Below are 25,966 nucleotides of genomic sequence, written 5' to 3' on the forward strand. Positions count from 1 at the left end.
GGCCTAGACGCACCTTCGTCCCGTGGTCTGGACGCCTTCTCGTTCTGTGGTCTGGACGCCCTCTCGTCCTGTGGTCTGGACGCTCTCTCGTCCCGTGGTCTGGACGCTCTCCCGTCCTGTGGTCTGGACGCTCTCTCGTCCCGTGGTCTGGATGCTCTCTCGTCCCGTGGTCTGGATGCTCTCTCGTTCCTTGGCCTGGACGCCTTCTCTTCCCGTGGTCAGGACGCCCTCTCGTCCGTGTCCGTGATGCCAACTGCCGTGATCTTCCTCCCCAGGTATTTTGCTTCTGGCGTCAGGAAGACGCATTCAGATCGTTTCGGCCAGAGTCCCACTCCGCATGGTCGACCTGGAGCCTCTTCCATCGTCGCGAAGAGGTCGTCGGCTTTGGGTGGTGGGTACCGTGCCTGTATCTCTGCTCGGTTGAACTTTACCTCCTCCTGGTTGTGATGGGTGGCCTGTGCCTTGGGGATCTACAAATGGATCTGCACTTCACTGCTTGGTTCAGCTGGAAGAGGGGGTTTGCTTGGCCTTTGGGAAAGGGAGGCCTCGTTCGCCGGAGAGGGTACACAGAGGTCTTCCCAGTTCATCGAATCTTCCCCATTCACCTCCTGCCAAGCAGTGTTGGCCCATCACCTGAAACAATCCACAGTGGTAATTCGTGCACTGCTCCCTCATGGAATACTCTTATGTCCGCACTACCAATAACTGGTATCAGTTCCTTGGTGTAGGTGCACAGCTTTGCCTGAATCAGTATCAGCTCGGGTCATTGTGCTTCATCGCTCCACAGCCTCTCAAAAGCCTTCTGGCTCATGACTGATTGACTCACCCCTGTGTCTAGTTCCATGGAGACTGGAGTGCCGTTAAGTTCAACTTTTAACATTATCGGAGGGCTTTTGGTGGTGAAGGTGTGTATCCCATATACTTCCTTTTCATCCTCAGGTTCAATTGCCTCTTCTGCTTGTTCATCATGATCCTCGCTGGATCGGTCGTCCTCTCCTGACTCTGCCACGTGGTGAGTCAGAGATCATTTGCACATTCACTGGAGATGCCCCATTGTTCCACAGCCCTTGCACACACAGGGCTTGAATTGACATTGATGAGCTCTATGGCTGCCGTCGCAGTGCCAACATGGTGCTAATTGATACGCATTCACGCCCTACGGCGGACTCTGAGTCACTCTTGGCCTAGGTCTAACCTCTGCAACTGCGTGGGCCCTGCACTGCACCGTTCTGCCTGCTGCAAACATTATTTTGTGCATGGTGCTCGCCGGTGAGCTTGGATTCTGTAAAGATATCTGTTTCGTGTTATCACTCGTGGATATGAAGGCTTGGGCTATCGTGATGGCCTTGCTCAGATCTAGGGATTCGACAGACAACAGTTTGCTAAGGATGATCTCGTGGCCAATTCCAAGCACGAAAAAGTCCTGCAACATTTCCCCCAAGGATCCTGCAAAGTCGCACTGCCACGCAAGGCATCTTAGGTCGGTGACAAAACTCGCCACATCTGGCCCTTGGAGCGGTGGTGTGTGTAAAAGCTGTACCTGGCCATCAGGATGCTCTCCTTTGGCTTGAGATGTTCCTTAGCCAGCGTACACAGCTCTGCGTAAGATTTGTCTGTTATTTTGACCGATGCCAGCAAATTTTTAAGGAGGCCATATACCAATTACCCACATACAGTGAGGAGAATCACCCTGCAGTTGGCCTCCGTCTCAGCCTTGTCTAATTCGTTGGCCACAAAGTACTGGTCGAGGCGCTCAACGAAGGCTTCCCAATCATCACCCTCAACAAATCTCGCAAGAATACCAATGGCAGCCATTACCGCGTGAAAGTTCGTGATCTGTTATTCGTCACCAATTTGTTATGTTCAGAATAAATCCACAGGACTATATCGCAAGCTCAAACTGTTGTGACCTTGGTCTCTTTATTTCAAACTCTAGAGTGAGGAAGCAGCATGGTGAGTCACCTTTTATACCTGCTTGCCCCAGGGTGCACAGGTGACTCTTAGGTCTCCCACAGGTGTGCCCCCTGGTGGCAAGTCTTACATTTGGGTGAGGTCTACATACATACATAACAGAACACTAACTTATTTTCTTACCGTTATAATACAAACCTCCGATGGGGTAGGGAGGTAGTATTAATAATGGAGGTTCTTTGATGACTCTCACCAGCTTTGCTTCTACATTGAACAAGTTACATCACCCTTGGAGACAGATGTTGAATTTAGACATAGTTAGACAAAATTATTTGACAAAAGCTTTATAAACCACTGGCTAGGCCTCAGCTGGAGAATTTTGTTAAATTCTGGGCGCCACACTTTAGGAAGGATGTCAAGGCCTTAGAGAGGATGCAGAGAGTTTCGCTAGAATGGCATCAGGGATGAGGGACTTCAGTCATGTGGTGAGACTGAAGAAGCTGGTGATTTTCTCCTTAGAGCAGAAAAGGTTAGGAGATTTGATAGAGGTGTTTCAAATCATGAACGGTTTTGGTAGAGTAAATAAGGAGAAACTGTTTCCAGTGGCAGAAGGGTCAGTATCAGAAGGCATAGATTTAAGGTGATTGACAAAAGAATCAGAGGCGATATGAGGGTGTAAACAATTACCAGCAAGTTGTTCTGATCTGGAATGCACTGCCTGAAAGGGCGGTGGAAGCAGATTCAATAGTGACTTTCAAAAGACAATTAGATAAATATTCAAAGGGAAAAAAATGACTGGACTATGGGGAAAGGGCAGGTGAGTGGGACTGATTGGATAGCTTTTTCAAAGAGCTGCCATAGGCACAATGGGCTGAATGGCCTCCTTCTGTGCTGTATCATTCTATGATATTATGAAAAGCTATGTTTGGCTCACAGCATTCCATAACGCTGACAAGGGGTGGCCCAAGGCTAACTCTGTATGAACTTACATCATTTAGACACCCAGTTTGAGTGAGAACTCAATTTAAAGTGATTATGGAGAACTATTGCTTCTTTGTTGAGAACATTAAGCTGTCCTTAATCTTGAGCTGTGCTGGAGGAACATGTCAGCTAAATAGCTTACAGTGTCTGGTGAAAGTCGCTGTACATTAAATAAACACTGCATCTTGGAGAGTTCAAAATTATAGTGGTGCATTAACACTGCAAGGACATGGGCAAAGACAGAAGATACCTAATGCAACTTGGCAACAACTTTCCACGGATTAGCAAGGAAAGGAAGAATGGGACATGTGTGCCTGTGTATCTGATCATCATATTTATAATGCTGTATGTCAGGGATGTCATTCACCACCTCCAAGTGCTTTACTTGGACATTGAATGAGGGTCTGAGTGCTACTTTGATGTAGTATCCACTATTGGATAAGATGGCACTGACCATATTTAATTTACAGGCAGAAAAAAATCTTCTTCCTTTCTGATTTATTTTGGGGCTAGATTTTCCATTTTTTTTCCATGGTTTACGCCCACTTAACATCCATTATACCGCTAAAATGACGTTTAACACCCATATATCACCCATTTAGCCACAAAATGGAAACTGATGGGCATTTTTAGGACATTTATCGCCAAGCGTTACTGTTATATATTAATGCTTGGGGGTCACCAGACACCAGAGGGCGCTGCAGTCTGAAGTCATCGGGCTGTACGCATGTGGCATGTGTGCTTGGTCACCTGTATATAAGCTGGGTGTCTTTGTCACACAGGCACTCTTGGGCTGGAATAAAGATGGATCAGGTTGCATCTGAGTGAGTTTACAGTAACCAGACTCTTGAGTCATTACAGTTACTTTCTCCATTTGCGTAACGCCGGGAAAAAATAATACCGCCCGCCCATTTTTTTGGGGCGGAATCATCAGAATGGGCAAAATCAACGCCCATAATATCGCCCAGCATTAATTTCTGCATGGAATTAACGCCGAGATTCAATAATACCGACTGCCCACTTTATTTTGTCGTAAAGATCATATTTGCTGAAACTAACGCCCAGGAGATCGCCCAGCGTCATTTTCATCACCTTGCACAGATATCGCCCACAATATCGCTCACCCAAAAAAACGCCCGGCAAAAGTGGAACTAACCGGAACTACTCACAGCATTATGGATGCCATGTTCTAAATCACATGTCTCTTCTTTAAAAGGCTGTTCTGCTTCAACCTTGGGGGAGTTTGGATGTACTCTGGAGGTGTTTGGAGGTGATGTGAACATCTGAACAAACATCTTTATCATACTGTGAACGATTGGAATTTAATAGGTGTCTTCGTCGTGACATTCATTCTTTGTGACCAATCAGTGGAAACCAGATAGCTATTGCTTTGGGGCCTGTCCTTTCTCACCCTCTCTTGATGACCAATCACATGTTGCAGACTTGAGATGGCAGAAGGTACGCTCTACAGCATTATGTGCCCAATGTAAGACATGCCAGACTGATGAGGAGGACCAGATGTTACACCCCCCGCAAGTACAGGGAGAAGCAGTCTTACCTCAACTTACCCGACACCACCTGCCTTCGGAGACTGCACTTCCACAAAGAAGTTATTACTGAGGTATGCCAGCTGATAAGGGGAGATCTGCAGCCTGCCAGCACCATCAGTACTGCACTGTCCGTCGAGGTCAAAGTCACCGCGGCACTGTCGTTCTACGCGTCAGGTTCTTTTCAGGCCTCAGTTGGCGACATTTGCGGTCTGTCTCAGCATGCCACACATTGCTGCATTAGACAGGTCACTGAAGTCCTGTATGCACGCAGGATGGACTTGATCAGCTTCCCTATGACCAGGGAGGCACAGAGTGAGAGGCTCTAGGATTCTCCAGAATTGCAAACTTCCCCAAGGTGCAGGGAGCAATAGATTGTACGCACATGGCGTTGCGGGCACCTTTTCAGGATGCAGAGGGTTTCATGAACCGCAAGGGATTCCACTCCCTGAATGAGCAACTCGTTGTCGACCACCAGCAAATTTCCGGGTAGCATCCATGATGCTCACATCCTGCGTGAGAGCACTGTATCTGACTTGTTTAACAATCAGCCACAAGGTCAATGCTGGATGCATGGTGACAAAGGATATGGCCTCGCCAACTGGCTGATGACCCCCCTGCGTGACACCCACACCGAAGCCGAGAGGCGATACAATGAGAGCCATAGAGCCACTCGCAATATCGTGGAGAAAACCATTGGAGTGCTAAAGCAGCGCTTTAGATGCCTGGACCACTCAGGAGGCGAGCTCCAATACCACCCTGAGCTGGGAGCTCAATTCGTGGTGGTGTGCTCCATGCTGCACAACTTGGCTATCAGGAGGGGACAAGAATTGCCAGAAGAGTCTGACAGTCCACCTCACCAGAGAGAGAAAGAGGAGGATGAGGAGGTGGATGCTGACATCGGCTCAGACAATCAGGCTGACACTGAAACCATGCCCCCGCCCCCCTGTAGACCGCATGAAATGGCCCGTGGTGGCATGATAGCTGCAAGACTCTTACGTCAGGAGCTCATCAATGATCGCTTTGCCTGAAAGAACGTTGGTGGTATTTACAAAGCTGACACACTGCTGGGTGTGCAGGTCATACATCAGTGGTGGGCATCACCTTGGTGACAGTGAAAGTTTAAGTTGATTGAAGTTAAGTGTAATTATACCCTTTGACGTTAAGGAATCACCAGCATGTAACGGTGCAGCTATCTGAGCCAATGTGCAACAAGTTTTTGTTAAATAAAAAACATTTAAACCGAACATTTGTCTGAAATCATAAGTATTTCTGTAAAAACCAACCCTTCCCATCCCCCCCGCTTCTCCTCCCTGCCTCTACCCCTTCCCCTGCTGACTCCAAGCCGCCTGGCTGAGGAGCTCCTCAGGCGATGCTTCATTGGTGGGGGAGGGGGGGATATTACGGCCGAACCGCTGCTTGGACGGATACGGGAGAGGACGGTCCCGAGGTGGGAACGTGCTCCGAGCCAGAAGCAAGGTGTTGCTGCTGGCTCTCGTGTGATTGGCAATGGGGGTGTGGCACCTTGGGGCGCAGTGTCGTATTCCGGGACCACTGGGAGCCCTCGGCCACCAGTGTTCCTGGCGACCAGCTCCAGGGCTTCCTCCATCCCTTCCATGTTATATATTATTTGTTGGCCAAAAACTTGGTGCCAACTATGTTCTTGGTGCTTAGTAGGCTTTTTGCTGCTGATGAATCTCCCTCGAGCCTCCCACAACAGCCAAACAAGCACACACCACAGCCACACACGCCTTCAGTCCCTCTCAGCTCCCTCTCTCTCTGTCTCCTCTTCTGCACATGTCATGATGACCCTTGACCTCCTGAATCGCGGGAATTGAGCGTTGCCATGCCGTTGCTAAGTACGGCGACACTTTACGCAGGAGGTCAGAGAGATTTAATGTTACCGCCCGTTTCATATCGCTCGCTGTAACGCCCAATTTCAAAAATGGAGACGCGGGGCTTTGAGAATGGGCGAGAAGCTGGCAATCTGAAAACCCATTTTTACCGCCCATGCCGGAAATAACGCCCATTTTTGGGTGATCTGCACAAAAGTGTAAAATCTAGCCCCATATGTTTTCCTCCCAAGTTCAATCATCTCCTGTAGCCAAAAGCAACCAGTTCGCAAGCTCTTTTTTTTTATTCGTTCATGGGATGTGGGTGTTGCTGGCAAGTCCAGCATTTATTACCCATCCATAATCGCCCTTCAGAAGGTGAGCCACCATTTCAGAAGGCAGAAGACATTGCTGTGGGTATGGAGTCACTTATATCCAGACCAGGATGTGGATGTAAAGGACGTTATTGATGAATTTTTAACAGCAATTTGGTAGTTATGTTACTAGCTTTTTATTTATTCCAAATTTTTATTTAATTAACTGTATTTAAATTTCCCAGCTGCCATGATGGGATTTGAACTCTTGGCTTTGGATCTTTAGTCCAGGCCTATTGGATTACTAGTCTAGTAACATAACCACTATGCTACCATACCTCTACTGTGCCCTTGGTCTTCCTGAACTGGAAGTGAGTTAGAGTAGTTTGGTAGCAGCTTTTCCTCCAGTCTCATCCACCCTCAATCTTCATCATCGTGTGGGAAGATCCCTGGTACCCATAGGACAGCTTTTTCAGAGTAGTCCAGCTGTCCTACAGGTCCCAGGCATCTCTGCAGAATGTGAGGGTTGAGGGTGGGTGAGACTGGAGGAAAAGCTGTCACCAAAAGACTCGGACCCATTTCCAATTGACAAATTCGAGAATACGCAGTAAAATTAGGAGATCAAATCCTAATCCCATCACTTCATGGTGCTTTGTGTCCATGCTCCAATGCGCTGTTTCATCAATCCATAAATCCAGCGCCTGAAGGGGAAGGGTGAGAGGCTAACTAAATGTAAATGTCGAAGATTGTTGTCGTTTGCTTAGCTGTATCATCTAAGAGCTGACTTCATAAAGTTGTGCTCCCAGCAGGGAGAGTATATTGGAAAATTGAGGGCTTGTTCTCCACAATTTTCTGGCCATTAGGCACTCTCAGTGATTTTCTGTTCTTGGCTCCTGGGTAGGAGTTTGAGGCTCTGTGCTGGGAGCCCTTGTTTGTCTCTCTAGTATCCATTCGCGTTATTAATTTGGAATGAGTGAAATCATGTCCTATTCTGGTAGGCCAAAAAATATTTAAGCGCCAAACTTTGATAAATCTGAAATATAAGTTTTCCCTCCACCCCCGAGAAATGCAATAAAACCCTTTGTGTTTTGTGTTGTACAGTGTTAATGATTTGCTGAGAATCCAAGAGCAGCTGACTAAAGATAGAGATGAACTGCTCAAAGAGATCGTCATTTTACGCGATAAAGTGACAGAGCTGGCAGCTAATGAGCAAGAGTTTGAGCGTCTTAAAGAAGAGGCTGATCAGAACATGGCCCAGGTTGGTAATCGATTTTTCCCGATCCTGTTCCCCTGAAGATGCCGACTTGTCATACCTAAGCCCAGACTGTGAATGTCAGCAGGTTATTCATCGGTTTATGTCTTTATAAAATCTCTTGGGAGTCACGATCACCCACTTATTTAAATTTTTTAACAAGGCATCCAGTGAGGGAGGGGAGAGTTCGACATACATTAAAACCGGTACAAACGACACCCCCAAAAAATGGACACCTGCAAAAACAGAGGAGTTGAAATTCAGTACCGCCGTTTTGGAGGCGGTGACACCGCCTGAAAGGTGATTTTACCACCTCAAACTGCCCAAATCAGTTTTACCGCCCAAAGATGAGAGAGCAGCACTAAAAGTGGCGTTGCACACTCACCCTCGGGTGCCAACAGAGCGGTAGTTCAGGAAGCCGACTGAATTTCCCGACGGGTTGAAAAAATTGGAAAAAAAAGTTTCCGAAAACATCTCTGATCCACACCCACACTTCCCCACTGGTGCCATTAACACATAAATGCTGAAAAAAAATTAAAGTTAACAACTTACCTTGATCTCTGGATGATACCGCCCTGGGATCCCCGATGTCCCGACAGTTTTTCCAGGCTGTACAAACGCCTGCAGGTAGGGCCACCATACCAACCTAATTTCGCAGCCGCAAAACTAGGAGTTGCACGCTCAATGACCTCACTATGTGGGCAGCGGGAGCGGCGCCAAGAGGTACCACTGCGCGCTCTACCGCCACCCACGTAGTGAGGTCATTGAGCTTCTCTTTCAGTGCTGCTTCTGAACTAAATTTCTCATGAGCCGAAGAACCCGCTCCCCCTGACGGTAAGTCCTTAGCCACCCGTTAGCCGCCCCTCTCCGGCGCCAACGGATGGTGTTGCAAATGGAATTTTGACCCCAGACAGATATTGACAGTCTCAAATATCTTACATTGTAATAGATTCAAGCTGCACCTTGAAATCACAAATCCTTCAATCCCACCATTAGCAATTGAAAAAATGGAGCATGCAGGTAATTGCGAGGTGGCAACAGGTGGAAAAACGGCTTTAAGGCAATGGAGATTTATTTACCCAGCATCCATAGCAGTAGAGAACGCGCTCTGTCTCTGGGATTGGATGCTAGCACAGCTCTACCCCAGGGATAGAGGGGTTCCTCTGCCACTCTGGATGCTGTGTAATTAACTCCCTATTCCACAAAAACCAGAAACTGCACCAGAATGACAGGTACTCTCGCAAACTGGGGCATAGGTCTCCAGAGCGCTGTCTCTAGATTATTTATATGGTGAAATTGCATTAAGTTTCTCGCCACAGTGTCCCCCCCCCCTCCACCCCACTCCCCCATTTCATTATGTCACCCTAACACCGCCACAGAGAGCTGTGACTACTATGGAGCATAGTCAGGAGGGGGCTGGAGAGTTGGGAATCGTGGGTGTCAACATTCAGGAGGGTGTCTGATATGGGGGGGTGGTCACAGCATGCGGGGTGGGGGGGGGCGCTCTCAGCATTCGGAGAAGGGCTCTGAAGTCATGAGGAGCTGTGAAATCGATGGGGGGGGGGGGAAGAGTCTGAAATTGGGGGAAAAAGAGATAGAGCTTGGTGAATGAGGGCTCGAAGGGAGAGATGGGAATGGGGGCTATGTCGAGATGGAGACTGGGGAATAAGGTCTCGGGGAGCGAAGGAGGACTGGGGAAAGAGAAGGGGACTAGGAGTCAGGAGATTGGGGCTCAGCGGTGGGCAGGGCAGGAAATGGTTGGGGATAGGGGTAGGTACCATGTTTCTATGTAGAGCCAGAAGCTGCATCAATAATATGGAGCAGGAGCAGCACTGAAAGAGGAGCGGCCAGTACAGTGGCTGAACCAAGTGGAAGGGAGGAGGAAGGTTTTTAAACTGAGGGCTATAGACTGTAGGATCCTTCACCACATGTGACTATTGAGGTAGAGACAAATATTTAATATGAAAGGGAAGGGGATAAGTATCTGAAAAAGCATAATGTAAAAGGATCTTGGGGAGGGGGTGGTAGTTACAGGAGAGAGCGCCAGCACTGAGGCTCAAAATCTCATCCTGTGCTGTAATTTCTCGGATTCCCCTCTTCGCCTGCTCACAGGAGGCCTCCTGATTCTTGGAAATTATCGCACAACAGTGCAAGCTGCCAAAGTAGCAGATCCCAGAATCAGTACATCCCTCCATCAATGGAATAGGAGCCCAGGATGGCAATGAACTGGGAAACCCAACAAACAAAACATAGAACTGAAATCACATCCCACTGGCAGGGCTCCAGATTTAGGCACAATCCCAGGTGAGAGCGAAGAAAAGAAGGAATGCTGCAGAAGATACAGCCCAATCCCGGGATATGTGGCTCATTCGGTTTACCATGACCATTTTGAAAGTAAAGATACTAAAGGACACCTGATGCAAGTCCCTTCGCTGTCTCTAATTTACAGGTTTCACTGCATGCCAAAAGGGAGAGAGAGAGAGAAAAGATTTGTAGAGAGAAACAGATTAGCATGCAGAAGCTTGGAGACATACATAAGAACATAAGAAATAGGAACAGGTGTAGGCCAGGCCCCTCGAGCCTGCTCCGCCATTCAATACGATCATGGCTGATCATGGACTCAGCTCCACTTCCCTGCCCGCTCCCCATAACCCCTTATCCCCTTATCATTTAAGAAACTGTCTATTTCTGTCTTAAATTTATTCCATGTCCCAGCTTCCACAGCTCTCTGAGGCAGCGAATTCCACAGATTTACAACTCTCCGAGAGAAGAAATTTTTCCTCATCTCTGTTTTAAATGGGCGGCCCCTTATTCTAAGATCATGCCCCCTAGAAACATCCTCTCTGCATCCACCTTGTCAAGCCCCCTCATAATCTTATACGTTTTGATAAGATCACCTCTCATTCTTCTGAATTCCAATGAGTAGAGACCCAACCTACTTAATCTTTCCTCATAAGTCAATCCCCTCATCCCCAGAATCAACCTAGTGAACCTTCTCTAAACTATCTCCAAAGCAAGTATATCTTTTTGTAAATATGGAAACCAAAACTGCACGCAGTATTCTGGGTGTGGCCTCACCAATACCTTGTATAGCTGTAGCAAGACTTCCCTGCTTTTATACTCCATCCCCTTTTGCAATAAAGGCCAAGATACCATTGGCCATCCTGATCACTTGCTGTACCTGCATATTATCCTTTTGTGTTTCAAGCACAAGTACCTACAGAAACAGTCAGGGCCAAGCAGAGAGATACAGAGTACTCAATGGGAGAAAACGTGAGTGAGCCGGAGAGATACAAATACATTGAAGGCAAAAAACACAAGAGATAGAGACAAAAAATAATGTGAGTGGAAGCAATGTTCCCCATATTTTTTGGGGGGTGCGTAGTCCCTTTAATGGGCTGCGCAGTTCATTCAAAGTTTTATGCATGCTCGAAATATCACATTGGAAAAGCCGGTCCCAGGCTGCGCAGGACCAGCAGACACCTGTGCAGCCGCGCAGCTTAGAAGGAATGTTGAGTGGGAGTCGAGTAGAAGCAATTCCAGACAGACATGGTGGCCACAATTGCCCCCCTCCCTAAGGCCCATTACCCGTGCTGCCACCACGTCGGGCACACGCCAGTCCCCTTCCGACCAGCGGCGACCGCCTTTCCGACCACCGTGGAAAATTGCCCCGTGTGGAATTGCTTCACGGAAGCACCGCCGCCACCGATCGGTGCCACTTACAGCTTTCCCCGAAACTTAATGGGGAGGGCGTACTGCTGCGGATGCCATTTTATTTTATTTGTCGGCCGACTCCAAGGTCGGCCCGACAATGGGTGGCCACGTCCGATTCTCCACCCCATGGATTGGGGCAGAGAAAAAGCTTCTCAAACGGTGAGTGCGCCTACTCTTAGTAGGGGGGCAAATTCGGCCTCCTGATTTATTTTTTTTACTTTTGTCTGAATAATGTCACAGAAGGTCAATCAGTCTTTTAATAATTCAATTATTAACCTTAAAATAGTCACTGTCGATACTCCATTTAAACATTAGACATTTACGGAGACTTTTTTTTACCTATTTCTGTAATTGTTTTCTAAATGTTTTATTTTAAACGGTGAGTGACGATGCCATGATCGGACCGGAGTAACTGTGTCTAACCCCGTGAGTCAGCTAAATGACCTCCGCATCAGGTCAAGGCAGCTTGGTGTTTGTATCAGGTTAATATAGGCTGCGAAGTCAGGTCGCTCATTGCAGTGCGAGCAGGCACAGCACGAGGGGCGAGGGAGGGGCAAGAGTTTGTAGATGGAAATGATCGGGGCCCAGGAGCAGCGTGAGTCTGGGGCCCAGAAGATGCAAGGGCCCAGCGGCAGCATGGACCAGCCCACACTGCTATATGTGTGCGCACTAGGTCCATGCAGCAGAGCTGGTCCCCAGTCGTCTGGGTTAATCCTTGCCACTGGACCAAGACCTAGCTCTGTCAAGCCCATGTGGTGGCTGGTGTGCAACGGCCGCCACATATTAAAAAAATTCCAAGCACAGGCTTCTTCCACCCTTCAAGATGTAGTTCGGGATCTGGAATATTAGGTCCTTCATTGAAACACTTGTGAACTCATCCCTTTTTGGTGTGGAAACAAGTCATCCTCGCTTCGAGGGACTGCCTATGATGATGATGAATACAGAAGAGACAAAAAATAAATAAACATTATCATAATTTCTAACTGGTTTACACAAAAATGTGTCGTGATGATGGGACTCCTCTGATATAATCTGCTTTTATTGTAATGTTCCTGACAATAATACAGATAGTGTTACAGTTAATGTGACATTTAACGGTGGCTTAGTTCCACCTCTCATGCATCACAATGCAACTTGGAAAAATTGATGTTATGGGGATTATAAAGATAGGCAAATCTAGTATTATTAATCTGTTACCAGTTTCTATCAGCAAAGCCTAATGATCAAGATAACAAACAACCATTGACAGTGACCATAATCATGTTAGACCAGTGGCATTCATAATATAGTCTGCTTCCCCCATCACCTCTGGCCTTTGGCAGACTTGATGCTCCATGCGTCTCTGGGGTCCTTCGTCTTGGCCTGCCAGCTATGATATTTTGACAACTGAGATTCAGTTGTTCCTTTTCTTGCCTTCTAGTGAGAGAAAGCAAGGCAATGTTATTTCCCCGACATCTAGAGAACTCTTAAATTTGCACGACAATGCCTTTTATTCAATCCCGTGATACTCTACGCAGTGGGACTGAATTTCCGCTAGGGTTTCACCAGTTTCCGGGTGGAGTGACGGTGGAAGACTAGTGGAACCCCCACAGAATTTCAGCCCTGGTAATCTCCTCCATTTGCTAGCTGACCACAGCAACACAGAAGGTCTCCCGTGTGGGGAATCACTTCACATCGCTTCCTGGTGCAGCGTGCTGAAATATTCCCGCGAATAGCCCCTCAACAAAGAGTTAGCAAGTCACACTACTTTGACAATCTAGAAACTTAAGATATTGCAGCCATGTTGATAGGGCTACGGTGTCTGTTTACAGAGACACAGGACTAGGGGCTGCTATCACCTTGCACTTTAATAAGCTTGGAGGCTTCTATTTTCAGATGCTATAGCAGTTAGTCATGTTAGAGATTGCCTCGGGCTGAATTTGAAATAGTTTTTTCGAGCAAATTGACTACCGCTGTTTATAAAAAATAATGTTCTTAAGGTGCTGAACTGTAAGTAATTTGCCAGCCAGCCAGTTGAATCACTGGAGTAGAATGAATTCATTAAAAATAAATTAATGTAGACTCTGAAATCTTAGATTAATAAAAAATATTCATAAGTGGCACATCTTAATGGAAAAGTTAAAAAAAAAATCTTCAAACTTGACTTTGAAAAGAGACTACATATTGTTGTGCACTAAGGTGTCTGTAATTCTTGTGGCATCAGTTATTATATTATCAATGGAGACTGAATTACTATGTGATTTATAAAGGCAACTCTTTAGCCTTAAATGGACATGTTATCCTCGGAGCTCTAATGCATGTTCCTTTCGATGCCCATCGCCCGGCACCAATTTTTTTAACTGTAGCTTCAGCACGACATACAGATGCGAGAGAATGAAATTTCCCGGGAAGTTCGACGGAAAGAGAAACTGGCGAAAGAACTGACACGCTTGAAGGGAGAACTGGATGATAATCAAACTGAGGTCAAATCGCTGATCGTACAACAGCAGAAGACCAAAGACGACCATCAGAAACTGGACCAGCAGCTCAAGGAACAAAAGGTAACCGGGACACAATCTCCCAGCTCTACCATCGGCCTTCGAAACAACTAATCAGAAATATAGGGGACAGGAATCGGGGATATTGCTTTTGGCATAGGTGCAGTGCCTTCACGGGCAGAGAGCCAACACCAGCAGTGCAGTACACTAGGCAAATGCAGATTGGTGCCTTGTTCATGAAACCATCTGGAAAGGATAGTCTCACATCAGTAATTGTGTGCATCGGCTCTACTGTACACACAGCTGGTGTAAAACCTTGCCAAAAAGGTAAGCTTTTGAAGTTCAAATATAATCCCTGTGGCTTGGTGTGCCACTATTCACATATTAATGATTGAGAGGAGCTGCATTTTCAGTGACCAAAACTGCGCTGGCATGCGAGATTGGTGACTAGTAATTCATGCAGGTTCTTGATTACGTGTAAATGGAGCTGTGCCTTCCCTAACTTAGCAACGATGCAAGGAGGCCATAAAAATATAGCTCCTTGGTTACATTATGGTACAGTTCTCTCTTCATTCTTTTCTTCTCTTTTTCCTTTCCCTCTCCTCTGACTCTCCTCTTACCCTCCTCTGACCCTTCTCTCCTCATCTCTTCTTTGACTCTCCTCTTTCTCCTCTCCTTTCTGCTTTCCCTTTCTCCTCTGGCTCTCTTCCTCTGTCTTTCCTCTCCTCCCCTCACTTTCTGTCTCTTCACAGCCTTTGTAGCTGTGTGATTTGCCAGTTTCAGTACTTTGTTTCCTCTTTCCTTCTCTTGTGAAAGGAAGATAATGGAAGCAAAGCTATCCCAATATCAATAGGGCAAGTAAAAACATGTTATTAAAAGTGTAAGGCTGATTCTTTTTTATCAAAGTCTATCAGTTGTTTCGCTGTAAGCATGTTCCATCCAAAAAGTTTGAAAAGAACTTCTCTTTTTTTAAATTAGTTTTTTTTTGTGAATGTTGTGCTCCGCAAGGTGAGAGGATTTAATTTCTGTTTCAGATGCCAAGTACCAGCATTGAGCACTCCCAGGTTAGATGCAGAAAAGTTAGTTGCAGAGTATAAACTTATCTTACTCTGCCCCGACGATGCGCCTAAACTTAATCTCAGAAAGGTATTCTCCACTACATCCCTGTCTGTGACCTTTCCAATTTCCACTGGAAGGCATGCAGGAGCGCAATTTCAGAGAATGTTACAGCACATAATACAGAAAAAGGCCATTTGACCATCAAGTCTGTGCTGGATTTTAGAATGAGATTGCCAACTTAGTGGCAATTTGGAGAAGTTTTGTGCTGTGGACCCATGCACAGTGGGATGAGAGGGCCAGACTCGTTTCAGATAGGATTTTTACATCATCGGCAGTCCCTCGAAATCGAGGAAGGCTTGCTTCCACTCCAAAAGTGAGCTCTCAGGTGACTGAACAGTCCAATACGGGAATTACAGTCTCTGTCACAGGTGGAACAGACTGTGGTTGAAGGAAAGGGTGGGTGGGGAGTCTGGTTTGCCACACACTCCTTCTGTTGCCTGCGTTTGTTTTCCACATGTTCTCGGCCACGAGACTCGAGGTACTCAGCGCCCTTCCGGATGCTCTTCCTCCACTTAGGGCAGTCTTTGGCCAGGGATTCCCAGGTGTCGCATGCCCGACACAAGACTCCCAAAGCAGGCGCTCTACTCGGAACTCCTACATGGCAGGTGATCCCCAGGTGGGCAGAGGAAATTTTTCAAGGATACCTCAAAACCTCCTTGATTTTTACAACCAAGAGACAGAAGAGACATTCATCCCAGTGGTCTGGACTGGATTTGAGCCTAGATCTCAAAAACAAAAGGCCAGAGCCCAACCCACTTCAACAGCCAGTCCTCTTTTGGAATTAATTAAAATCTGTCGTGCACAAAATGTAAATTCTGTGTGAGAGATAATTACTTTTTTAATTTAGTTGCTTGCTATTCTTTTTCCTTTACTAGATTTTGAATGAAAGAGCTGCAAAAGATTTGGAACTACTTACTCACAAACTTCTCAAGGTTCAACAGGAGAATGAGCAACAAGTTATTATCATTGACCAATTGACTCTTGAAAACCAGCAGAAGCTGGTTGATCTTAAAGTAGGTATTATTTCCTCTCCTTTTAACTTAGCTCGATAAAGTAAAGCCTATCATACATCATAGAATCATACAGCACAGAAGGGGGCGATTCAGCCCATTGTGCCTGTGCTGACTGCAAGATCCATTAAATCTCTGAAACGCCATTCATTAAGTACACAATCTGTACTTAATGAATGGCCCGGCATATCCCTTCACTCTACCATTACCATCAAGCCAGGTGACCAACCCGGGTTCAATGAGGGGTGTAGAAGAGCATGCCAGGTGCAGCACCAGGCACAGGTGATAATGAGGTGCCAACACAGGACGACATGCCTACTAAACAGCATGCTATAGTCAGAGCTAAGCGATCCCCACAACCAATGGATCAGATCAAAGCTCTGCAGTCCTGCCATATTTAGTCGGGACTGGTGGTGGACAAGTAAACAACTAACTGGAAGAGGAGGCTCCATGAACATCCCCATCCTCAATGATGGCGGAGCCTAGCACGTGAGTGCAAAAGACAAGGCTTAAACGTTTGCAACCATCTTCAGCCTCCTCCTGAGATTTCCACCATCACAGATGCCAGTCTTCAGCCAATTTGATTCACTCCATATGATATCAAGAAACAGCTGAACGTACTGGATACAACAAAGGCTATGGGCCCTGACAACATCCCGGTTGTAGTGCTGAAGGCTTGCACTCCAGAACTAGCCGCGCCTCTAGCCAAGCTGCTCCAGTACAGCTACGACACGGACATCTACCTGACAAAGTGAACAATTTCCCAGGAATCTCCTGCCTACAAAATTCTCACCGTAGCAAATATGTAAATATGGGTTCTCACCAGAAACAAATGATCATGGATTGTTGTAAAAACGCAACTGGTTCACTAATGCCCTTCAGGGAGGGACATGTTACTCTTGCATGTGACTTCAGTCCGACACTAAATGGTGAACTCTTAATGCCCTCAGGGCAGCTAGGGATGGGTAATTAATACTGCTTTGCCAGTGCCGCTCATGTCCCAAGAATGAATTTCAAAACAATTAACATATAAACATCAGGAAGACTGGGACATTAAACTACTGCCTTGTAAGTTCATTGTAAGACATTGGAGAGTCACTTTGTGTGCCTGGGGGACATGCAATTTCTAGGTGCAAAGGAAAGGAAAATAGGCGCAGATCCGTTAATGCTCAGTTTCTGCCCCCTTTACGTTGCCCATGGATTTCTGGGGGTTTTCCTGGGGAGGGGGCAGAATACTTGTGCCATGCAGTTGTGATGGGACAACCTTGAAGAGGCCATTTGTCTCATTTTCCTATGATGAGGTACTTTTGAAGTGTTTGAAGGCACTGTTGTAATGAGTGTATCTGGCGCACAGCTGATCTAGTCAGATCTGTCTGGACCACATCAAGCGCTACCAGGTCTCAATCTCCTCTGCTAAATCCGCTCACTAGTCCAGGATCACCCTGGAAAGGAAAGATTACCTCCGGCTTCTATTCTCCACTATGAACCAAATCTTTAATCCTCTCCTGCCCCCTCCACCCTCTACTTCAAGAACAAATGCGAAGAGCTCATGCACTCAGATCGAGGCCATCCATTCAGCCGCCTCTGCTGAGTCCTCCCTTCCCCTTACCCACCAAGCCAAACCAGCCCACAAGCTGCCCCTGCCCTAGCCCTGAACCGAGCCTTTCTCTTGTTTCTTTCCCATTTCCTCAGATGACTTCTCCAAGCTCGTCTTGTCCATGAAATCCATCCCATGCTCCCTTGACCCCTATTCCCTCTAAACTGCTGACCACTCAAGTTCCATTTCCGGACCCCATATTAGCTGACATTGTAATTGGTTCTCTTTCTCCTCCCTTTGAAAACTGTCATAGCTCCCTACTCTAAAGCCCATCTTTGACCCTTCATCATGTCCTTGCATCATCTCTACCTCATCACCAACCTTCCTTTAGTCTCCAAAATCCTTTAACATGTAGTTACCTTCCAAATAATCTTTCCCCCAACTCCATGTGTGAATCTCTCCAATCTGGTTTCCTCCCTGCCACAGCACTGAAATGGCCCTAACTGAAGTCACAAATGATGTCTTCTGTGAATTTGCCTAAGGTGCATCATAACTTCTTGACATCTGTAGCGTTTGGCACAGTTGATCACACCAGCTCAGTGGAATTCCATTCTCGCCTATCCGATCGTAGCCAGAACATATCCACCAAAGGAAATGCTGTTACCGCTGGAGTACCTGAATGCTTCCCTTGGCAATACCATCAGACATGGGGCCAGCTTCCATAAATATGCTAACGTCCAGTTCAACTACCCCACCACCTCTCTCGATCCTTTCACTGCCTCTGTGTTGCCAGTCTGCTTCTCCGATATTTAGCTGCGACTGTGGCAATTTTCCTCCACTTAAACATTGAGAAAGCTGGAGCCATCATTTTTGCCCCTGCCACAAACTTAATAACCTCGCCACCAATTCCATCCTGACCATTATGACCATCCCTTGTCAGCTGTGGCTCATTGGGTTGGACACCTGCCTCTGAGTCAGAAGGTTGTTGGACGTGAGCACATAATCCAGGCTGACACTCCAGTGCCGTGCTGAGGGAGTGCTGCACTTGGAGGTGCCGGCATTCGGATGAGACGTTAAACCGAGGCCCTGTCTACCCTCTCAGGTGGATGTTAAAGATCCCACAGCATTATTTCGAAGAAGAGCAGGGGTATTTTCCCCCGGTGTCCTGGCCAATATTTATCCTTCAATCATCTTCACTAAAACAAATTATCTGGTCACTGTCTCATTGCTGTTTGTGGGACCTTGCAATTGGCTGCCGTGTGCCTACATTAAAACAGTGACTGCACTTTAAAAGTACTTCCTTGGCTGTAAAGCACTTTGGGATGCCCTGAAGTCATTAAAGTCGGTATATAAATGTAAGTCTTTCTTTCTTTTATTATCTCAGACTGAACCAGATTGTTCATAATCTCAACATCCTATTCAACCCTGAGCTGAGCTTCTAACCCAATATGCTCACCATCTTAAAGGCCTCCTACTTCCACCTCAGTAGCCTCGCCAGCTTTGGCCCTGTCATAGCCCATCTGCTGCCGAAACCCTCAACCGGTCTTTGTCGTGTTCATGCTTGACTGACCATGAGTCGCGGCCTTCGGGAGAAACAAAAGTAATACATTGAGCAGGACGGAATAAAGCTCCTACAAATTACCTCTTTGTAAACAGGCCTGTTTCAAACAATTACACTGCTGTCCTCTGATCTAGACCAAAGAGGACGACGTGGCTCAGTTGCGTCAGGAAGTTGCCAAGTTGACCAAGGTGAGGGAGGTGCTGCAGCGGCGGTTGCATCAGACAGAGGATCAGAAACTGGACCTTGACCACCAGCGGGAAAATTTGAAGAACCTCACTGCTTCCCTGGAGAAAGGTAGGGGCTCTGCTTGCCAAACATATAGTATGATGCAAACTTGTATTAAAGATGTTGTACACAATAACTGTTAGACTGAGTACTGTTTAATTCCAAGAGGTATGACCTTGGCTCTGCTTTATTAAGGCCCAAAGTGACTAATATACAAAATGGCTGGCCTTTTATACTTGGGCTGCATACCCATGCGTGCAGCCCAATGGCCTCCAACAGTGATGCCATCTAGTGGCTAGTAATCCCAAAAGTACATACATGACAATATCCCCCTCTGAGATATTAACACAGTCTTTTACAAATTGAGACGGTCCGGTGTTTTACGCTCCCGGGTTGACTGTCTCAGTTCAACTCCAACCTTGGGTGAGTGTTCAGAGTCTGTTGTGACTGGTGGCTGGGTGGCTGACCTGGTGGGAGTGGCAATGGCCATGTCAGGGATTGAAAGTCCCGATTGACTGATAACCACTGAGTCCTCAGATGACTGGGGGTATTTTGGTTGATCGTCGATTGTCTCTTCCTCCGACTGTTCCAGTTCGTCTGTGTGCCGCAGCTTTGTCTGATCCATATGTTTCCTGCATGTTTGTCCATTTTTGAGCTTGATAATGAATACTCTGTTGCCCTCCTTGGCCATGACAGTACCAGCGATCCACTTGGGACCCTGACCATAATTCAGAACATATACAGGATCATTTACAGAAATATCGCATGACACAGCTGCACGATCGTGATACCCTTGCTGACTTTGTCTTCTATATTCAACATGATTATTCAAGTCAGGGCGTACAATAAATATCTTGGTCTTAAGACCTCTCTTCATCATTAGTTCAGTAGGCGAGACCCCGGTAAGCGTGTGTGGTCTTGTCCTGTAACTAAGTAGTATGCATGACAGGCGGGTCTGCAGTGACCCTTGGGTTACTCGCTTCATACTCTGCTTTATGATTTGGACAGCATGTTCTGCTTGCCCATTGGATGCAGGTTTGAACGGTGCTGACCTTACATGTTTGATACCATTGAGTTTCATGAACTCTTGAAACTCCTGACTGATGAAGCAAGATCCGTTGTCGCTAACAACGATGTCAGGCAGACCATGTGTCGTGAACATGACACCGAGATTCTTAATGGTAGCTGTGGATGTGTTGGATGACATGATTATACACTCTATCCACTTCGAATATGCATCCATCACAACTAAAAACATCTTCCCCAGGAAGGGACCTGCAAAGTCTATGTGGATCCTGGACCATGATTTCGACGGCCACGACCACAGACTCAGCGGCGATTCTGCTGGTGCTTTGCTGAGCTGCATGCAAGTGTTGCACTGATGCACACATGATTCCAGCTCAGAGTCAATTCCAGGCCACCATACATGAGACCTGTCGATGGCTTTTATCATTACAGTGCTGGGATGTGTGCTATGTAGCTCATGTACAAATTTCTTGCTCTCGTTCTTGGGCATAACCACACGATTGCCCCACAGTATACAATCCGACTGAATAGACAGTTCGTCTTTGCAACGAATGTAAAATTTGGTCTCTTCGCACATTTGCTTGGGCATGGCAGACCAATCACCTTTGAGAATGCAACTCTTCACTCCGATAAAATCGTGTCCTGGCTGGTCCAGGTCTTAACTTGTTGAGCCGTGACAGGGGTTCTTTCACTCCCAAAAGCATCCATAACTAACAATAGGTCCGCCGGTTGTGGCATTTCCACCTCCGGTGTGGGCAACAGCGTCGGCACAATTCTCGGTGCCAGGTCTATGGCGAATGACATTATCATAAGCGGATAATGTCAGCGCCCACCTCTGGATGCAAGATGAAGCAATGGTATTGATACCTTTGTTTTCAGAGAACAGTGAAATGAGCGGCTTGTGATCTGTCTCCAGTTCAAACCGAAGACCAAACAGGTACTGATGCATCTTTTTAACCCCATACACACAGGCTAATGCTTCTTTCTCTACCATGCTGTAGGCTCTTTCTGCTTTAGACAAACTTTTTGAAGCATACGCGACTGGTTGAAGTTTATCCGACTCATTAGCTTGTTGGAGTACGCAACCAATTCCATATGACGAAGCATCACAGGCCAATACTAAATGTTTACATGGGTCATAATGTACCAGCAGCTTGTTAGAGCAAAGCAGATTAGTGCCTTTCTCAAAAGCTCTGCCTTGAGACGCACCCCACACCTAGTTGTCGCCTTTTCTTAGCAGCATGTGCAGTGGTTCTAATAAGGTGCTCAATTTAGGTAGGAAGTTACCGAAGTGGTTGAGTAGACCCAGGAACGAACGCAGCTCCATCACATTCCGTGGCTTGGATGCATTCTTGATGGCCTTGGTTTTCATGTCCGTGGGCCTGATGCTGTCAGCAGCAATTTTCCTCCCCAGAAATTCGACCTCTGGTGCCATGAAGACGCACTTTGAGCATTTCAGTCTGCGTCAAACTTTGTCCAGACGATGTAGAACCTCTTCCAGGCTGTTCGGATGTTCCTCGGAGTCACGACCTGTGATCAGGATGTCATCTTGAAACACGACGGTTCTGGGAACGGACTTCAGTAGACCCTCCATGTTCCTCTGAAATATTGCTGCAGCTGAGCGAATTCCAAAAGGGCACTTGTGATAAATAAACAGTCCTTTATGCGTGTTGATGCACGTAAATCTCTTCGATGTCTCAACCTGTGTGATGTAGGCCGACGTCAACTCCAGTTTGGTGAAAAACTTCCCCCCGGCTAGCATTGCAACCAAGTCATCAGCCTTCGATAACAGGTACTGATCCTGTTTTGAAACCCTGTTGACCGTAGCTTTGTAGTCTCCACAGATTCTGACTGCGCCATCACTTTTCAGCACAGGCACAATGGGGCTGGCCCATTCATTAAATTCAACCGGTGATATGATCCCTTCACGCTGGAGTCTGTCCAGTTCAATTTCGATCTTCTCCCTCATCATATTCGGAACTGCCCAGACTTTATGATGGACGGGTCTTGCATCCGAGTCCACGTGGATCTGCACCTTGGCTCCCGTGAAGTTGCCGATCCCTGGTTCGATCAGTGAGAGGAACTTGCTCAGTACTTGGGTACATGCATCTTTCTCCAACGACAACGCCTTGATGTCGTTCCAATCGCATCTGATTTTTTTTCAAGCCAGTTCCTGCCGGACAGCATTGGGCCATTGCCTGGGACAATCCATAGTGGTAACTCGTGAACCATACCGTCATACGATACATTAATTGTGGTACTGCCAATCACCTTCATGAGTTCTTTGGCGTAGGTGCACAACTTGCCATTTACTGGACTCAGCCAAGGCCTCACAGCCTTAGTATCCCACAGCTTGTCAAATGCCCTCTGGCTCATTATCAGTTGACTCGCCCCTGTGTCCAGTTCCATCGATACCCATTAAATTTCACGTTGATCATTATCGGTTTGCTCTTAGTTAGGAACGAGTACAGTCCATACATTTCCTCCTCTGGTATATCGGATTGCGTATCCGGATCTGCGCTAGTCTGACTATCATCCTCCACGTGGTGTGTCGCAGCACGCTTGCTCATCTGCGGACACTTGCGCTGGAGATGCCCCACTCTCAGACAGCCTTTGCAACTATATTGCTTAAATCGGCACTGCTGGCGTCAGTGATTTCCCCCACAACGCCAACACAAGAGAAATCGGATGCATCCCCGCTGGCGGACTTTGGGCAGCCACAGGTTTTGCGTACGCAGTCGGGTAGGCTCTGCCATGTTCCGCTCTGCCGAACGCCAAATCAATCATATTTACAGTACTTGCCAAATTTCGATTTTTCACTGATATCTGCTTTATACTTCTATCTGTTGTCATGCATGACTGAGCGATCGTGATGGCCCTGTTCAAGTCCCACGCCTCCACCGCCAGTAGTTTATGCAGGATCACCTCGTGGTTGATGCTGATTACAAAGAAGTCCCGCAGCATGTCTGCCAACACAGCCCCGAACTTACACGGTCCCGCTAGATGTCTCAGGTTAGCAACAAATTCCGCCGCATTCTGACCCTCTGAGCGAACGTGCATGTAAAGTCTGTATCTCGAGATGATGATGCCTTCGTCGGTCCTGTACCAGTGTGCACAATTCTTCATATGTCTTCTTTGTTGGACTCACAGGCAGGAGTAGATTCTTTATCAGACCATAAATATTTGGACCACAAACTATGAGGAACACTGCCCGGCGCCGATCTGCATCGCCGACCTCCTCCATTTTGTTGGCCACGAAGAACTGGCTCAAACGGCTTACAAAGTCTGCCCAATCTTCTCCTTCCACAAATCGCTCCAACAATCCAATTGTGCTCATTTTTGCATGCAAAGGTTTTTGTTACCTCGTCGCCAAATGTTGTGTATGCAATAACTGTTAGACTGAGTACATATTGATTGGGCTAACCAAACTGGTAGCAATACTGTGGAGGAGGATTTCCTGGAGTGTATAAGGGATGGTTTTCTAGACCAATATGTCGAGGAACCAACTAGAGAGCAGGCCATCCTAGACTGGATCTTGTGTAACGAGAGAGGATTAATTAGCAATCTGATCGTGCGCGGCCCCTTGGGGAAGAGTGACCATAATATGGTAGAATTATTCATTAAGATGGAGAGTGACACAGTTAATTCAGAGGCTAGGGTCCTGAACTTAAAGAAAGGAAACTTCGACGGTATGAGACGTGAATTGGCTAGGATAGACTGGTGAATGATACTTAAAGGGTTGACCGTGGATAGGCAATGGCAAATATTTAAAGATCACATGGATGAACTACAACAATTGTACATCCCTGTGTGGCGTAAAAAATAAAAAAGGGAAGGTGGCACAGCCGTGGCTAACAAGGGAAATGAGGGATAATGTTAAATCCAAGGAAGAGGCATATAAATTGCCAGTAAAAGCAGCAAACCTGAGGACTGGAAGAAATTTAGAATTCAGCAGAGTAGGACGAAGGGTTTAATTAGGAAGGGGAAAATAGAGTATGAGAGTAAGCTTGCAGAGAACATAAAAACTGACTGCAAAAGCTTCTATAGACATGTGAAGAGAAAAAGATTAGTGAAGATTGAGGTGAATTTAGTCAGAATCAGGTGAATTCATAATGGGGAACAAGGAAATGACAGACCAATTGAACAAATACTTTGGTTCTATCTTCACTAAGGAAGACACGAATAATCTCCCGAAAATACAAGAGGACCGAGGGTCTAGTGAGAAGGGGGAACTGTGGGAAATCCTTATTAGTCAGGAAATGGTGTTAGGGAAATTGAAGGGACTGAAGGCCGATAAATCCCCAGGGCCTGATAGTCTGCATCCCAGAGTACTTAAGGAAGTGGCCCTAGAAATAGTTGATGCATTGGTAGTCATTTTCCAACATTCCATGGACTCAGGATCAGTTCCTATGGCTTGGAGAGTAGCTAATGTAACCCCACTTTTTAAAAAGGGAGGGAGAGAGAAAACGGAATTATAGACCGGTTAGCCTGACATCAGTGGTGGGGAAATTGCTGGAATCAATTGTTAAAGATGTAATAGCAGCGCATTTGGAAACAAGTGGCAGGATTGGTCCAAGTCAGCATGGATTTATGAAAGGAAAATCATGCTTGACAAATCTTCTAGAATTTTTTGAGGATGTAATTAGTAGAGTGGATAAGGGAGAACCAGTGGATGTGGTGTATTTGGACTTTCAAAAGGCTTTTGACAAGGTCCCACACAAGAGATTAGTGTGCAAAATTAAAGCACGTGGTATTGGTGGTAATTAATTGATGTGGATAGAGAACTGGTTGGCAGACAGGAAGCAAAGAGTGGGAATAAACGGGTCCTTTTCAGAATAGCAGGCAGTGACTAGTGGGGTGTAGCAGGGTTCAGTGCTGGGATCCCAACTATTTACAATATACATTAATGATTTAGACGAAGGAATTGAATGTAATATCTCCAAGTTTGCAGATGACACTAAGCTGGGTGGCAGGGCGAGCTGCAAGGAGGATGCTAAGAGGCTGCAGGGGGACTTGGACAGGTTAGGTGAATGGGCAAATGCATGGCAGATGCAGTGTAATGTGGATAAATGTGAGGTTATCCACTTTGGTGGCAAAAACAGGAAGGCAGATTATTATTTGAATTGTGACAGATTAGTAAAAGGGGAGGTGCAATGAGTCTTGGGTGTCATGGTACATCAGTCATTGAAGGTAAGTATGCAGGTACAGCAGGCAGTAAAGAAAGCAAATGGCATGCTGGCCTTCATAGCGAGGAGATTTGAGTATAGGAGCAGGGAGGTCTTACTGCAGTTGTACAGGGCCTTGGTGAGGCCACACCGCCAGGGCTAGGGGCGGGCGGGCAGGAGAACTGATAGTGCTCCTGCCTGCCGATGATTTCTATCAGTTCTCCTGCCCGCCCGCCTCTAGCCCTGGCCAAGTGGCCTCCCGGTGCAATTGATCTCTTAGAAATCGTACCAGGAG

General features: G+C 46.7%; 1 protein-coding gene across 1 annotated transcript in view; it reads left to right on the forward strand.

The window, feature by feature from the left end:
- cfap58 (cilia and flagella associated protein 58) overlaps positions 1-25,966 on the forward strand; it is a 249,312-nt gene that overhangs the window by 21,060 nt on the left and 202,286 nt on the right. The window contains exons 4-7 of the mRNA XM_070874957.1: positions 7,687-7,843; positions 13,897-14,091; positions 16,023-16,160; positions 19,390-19,549. Coding sequence (XP_070731058.1) covers positions 7,687-7,843; positions 13,897-14,091; positions 16,023-16,160; positions 19,390-19,549 — 650 coding nt within the window. The remainder of the gene's footprint in view (positions 1-7,686; positions 7,844-13,896; positions 14,092-16,022; positions 16,161-19,389; positions 19,550-25,966) is intronic.

Source organism: Pristiophorus japonicus, chromosome 3 (assembly GCF_044704955.1).
Source record: "Pristiophorus japonicus isolate sPriJap1 chromosome 3, sPriJap1.hap1, whole genome shotgun sequence".
NCBI classification, from domain to species: Eukaryota; Metazoa; Chordata; class Chondrichthyes; family Pristiophoridae; genus Pristiophorus; species Pristiophorus japonicus.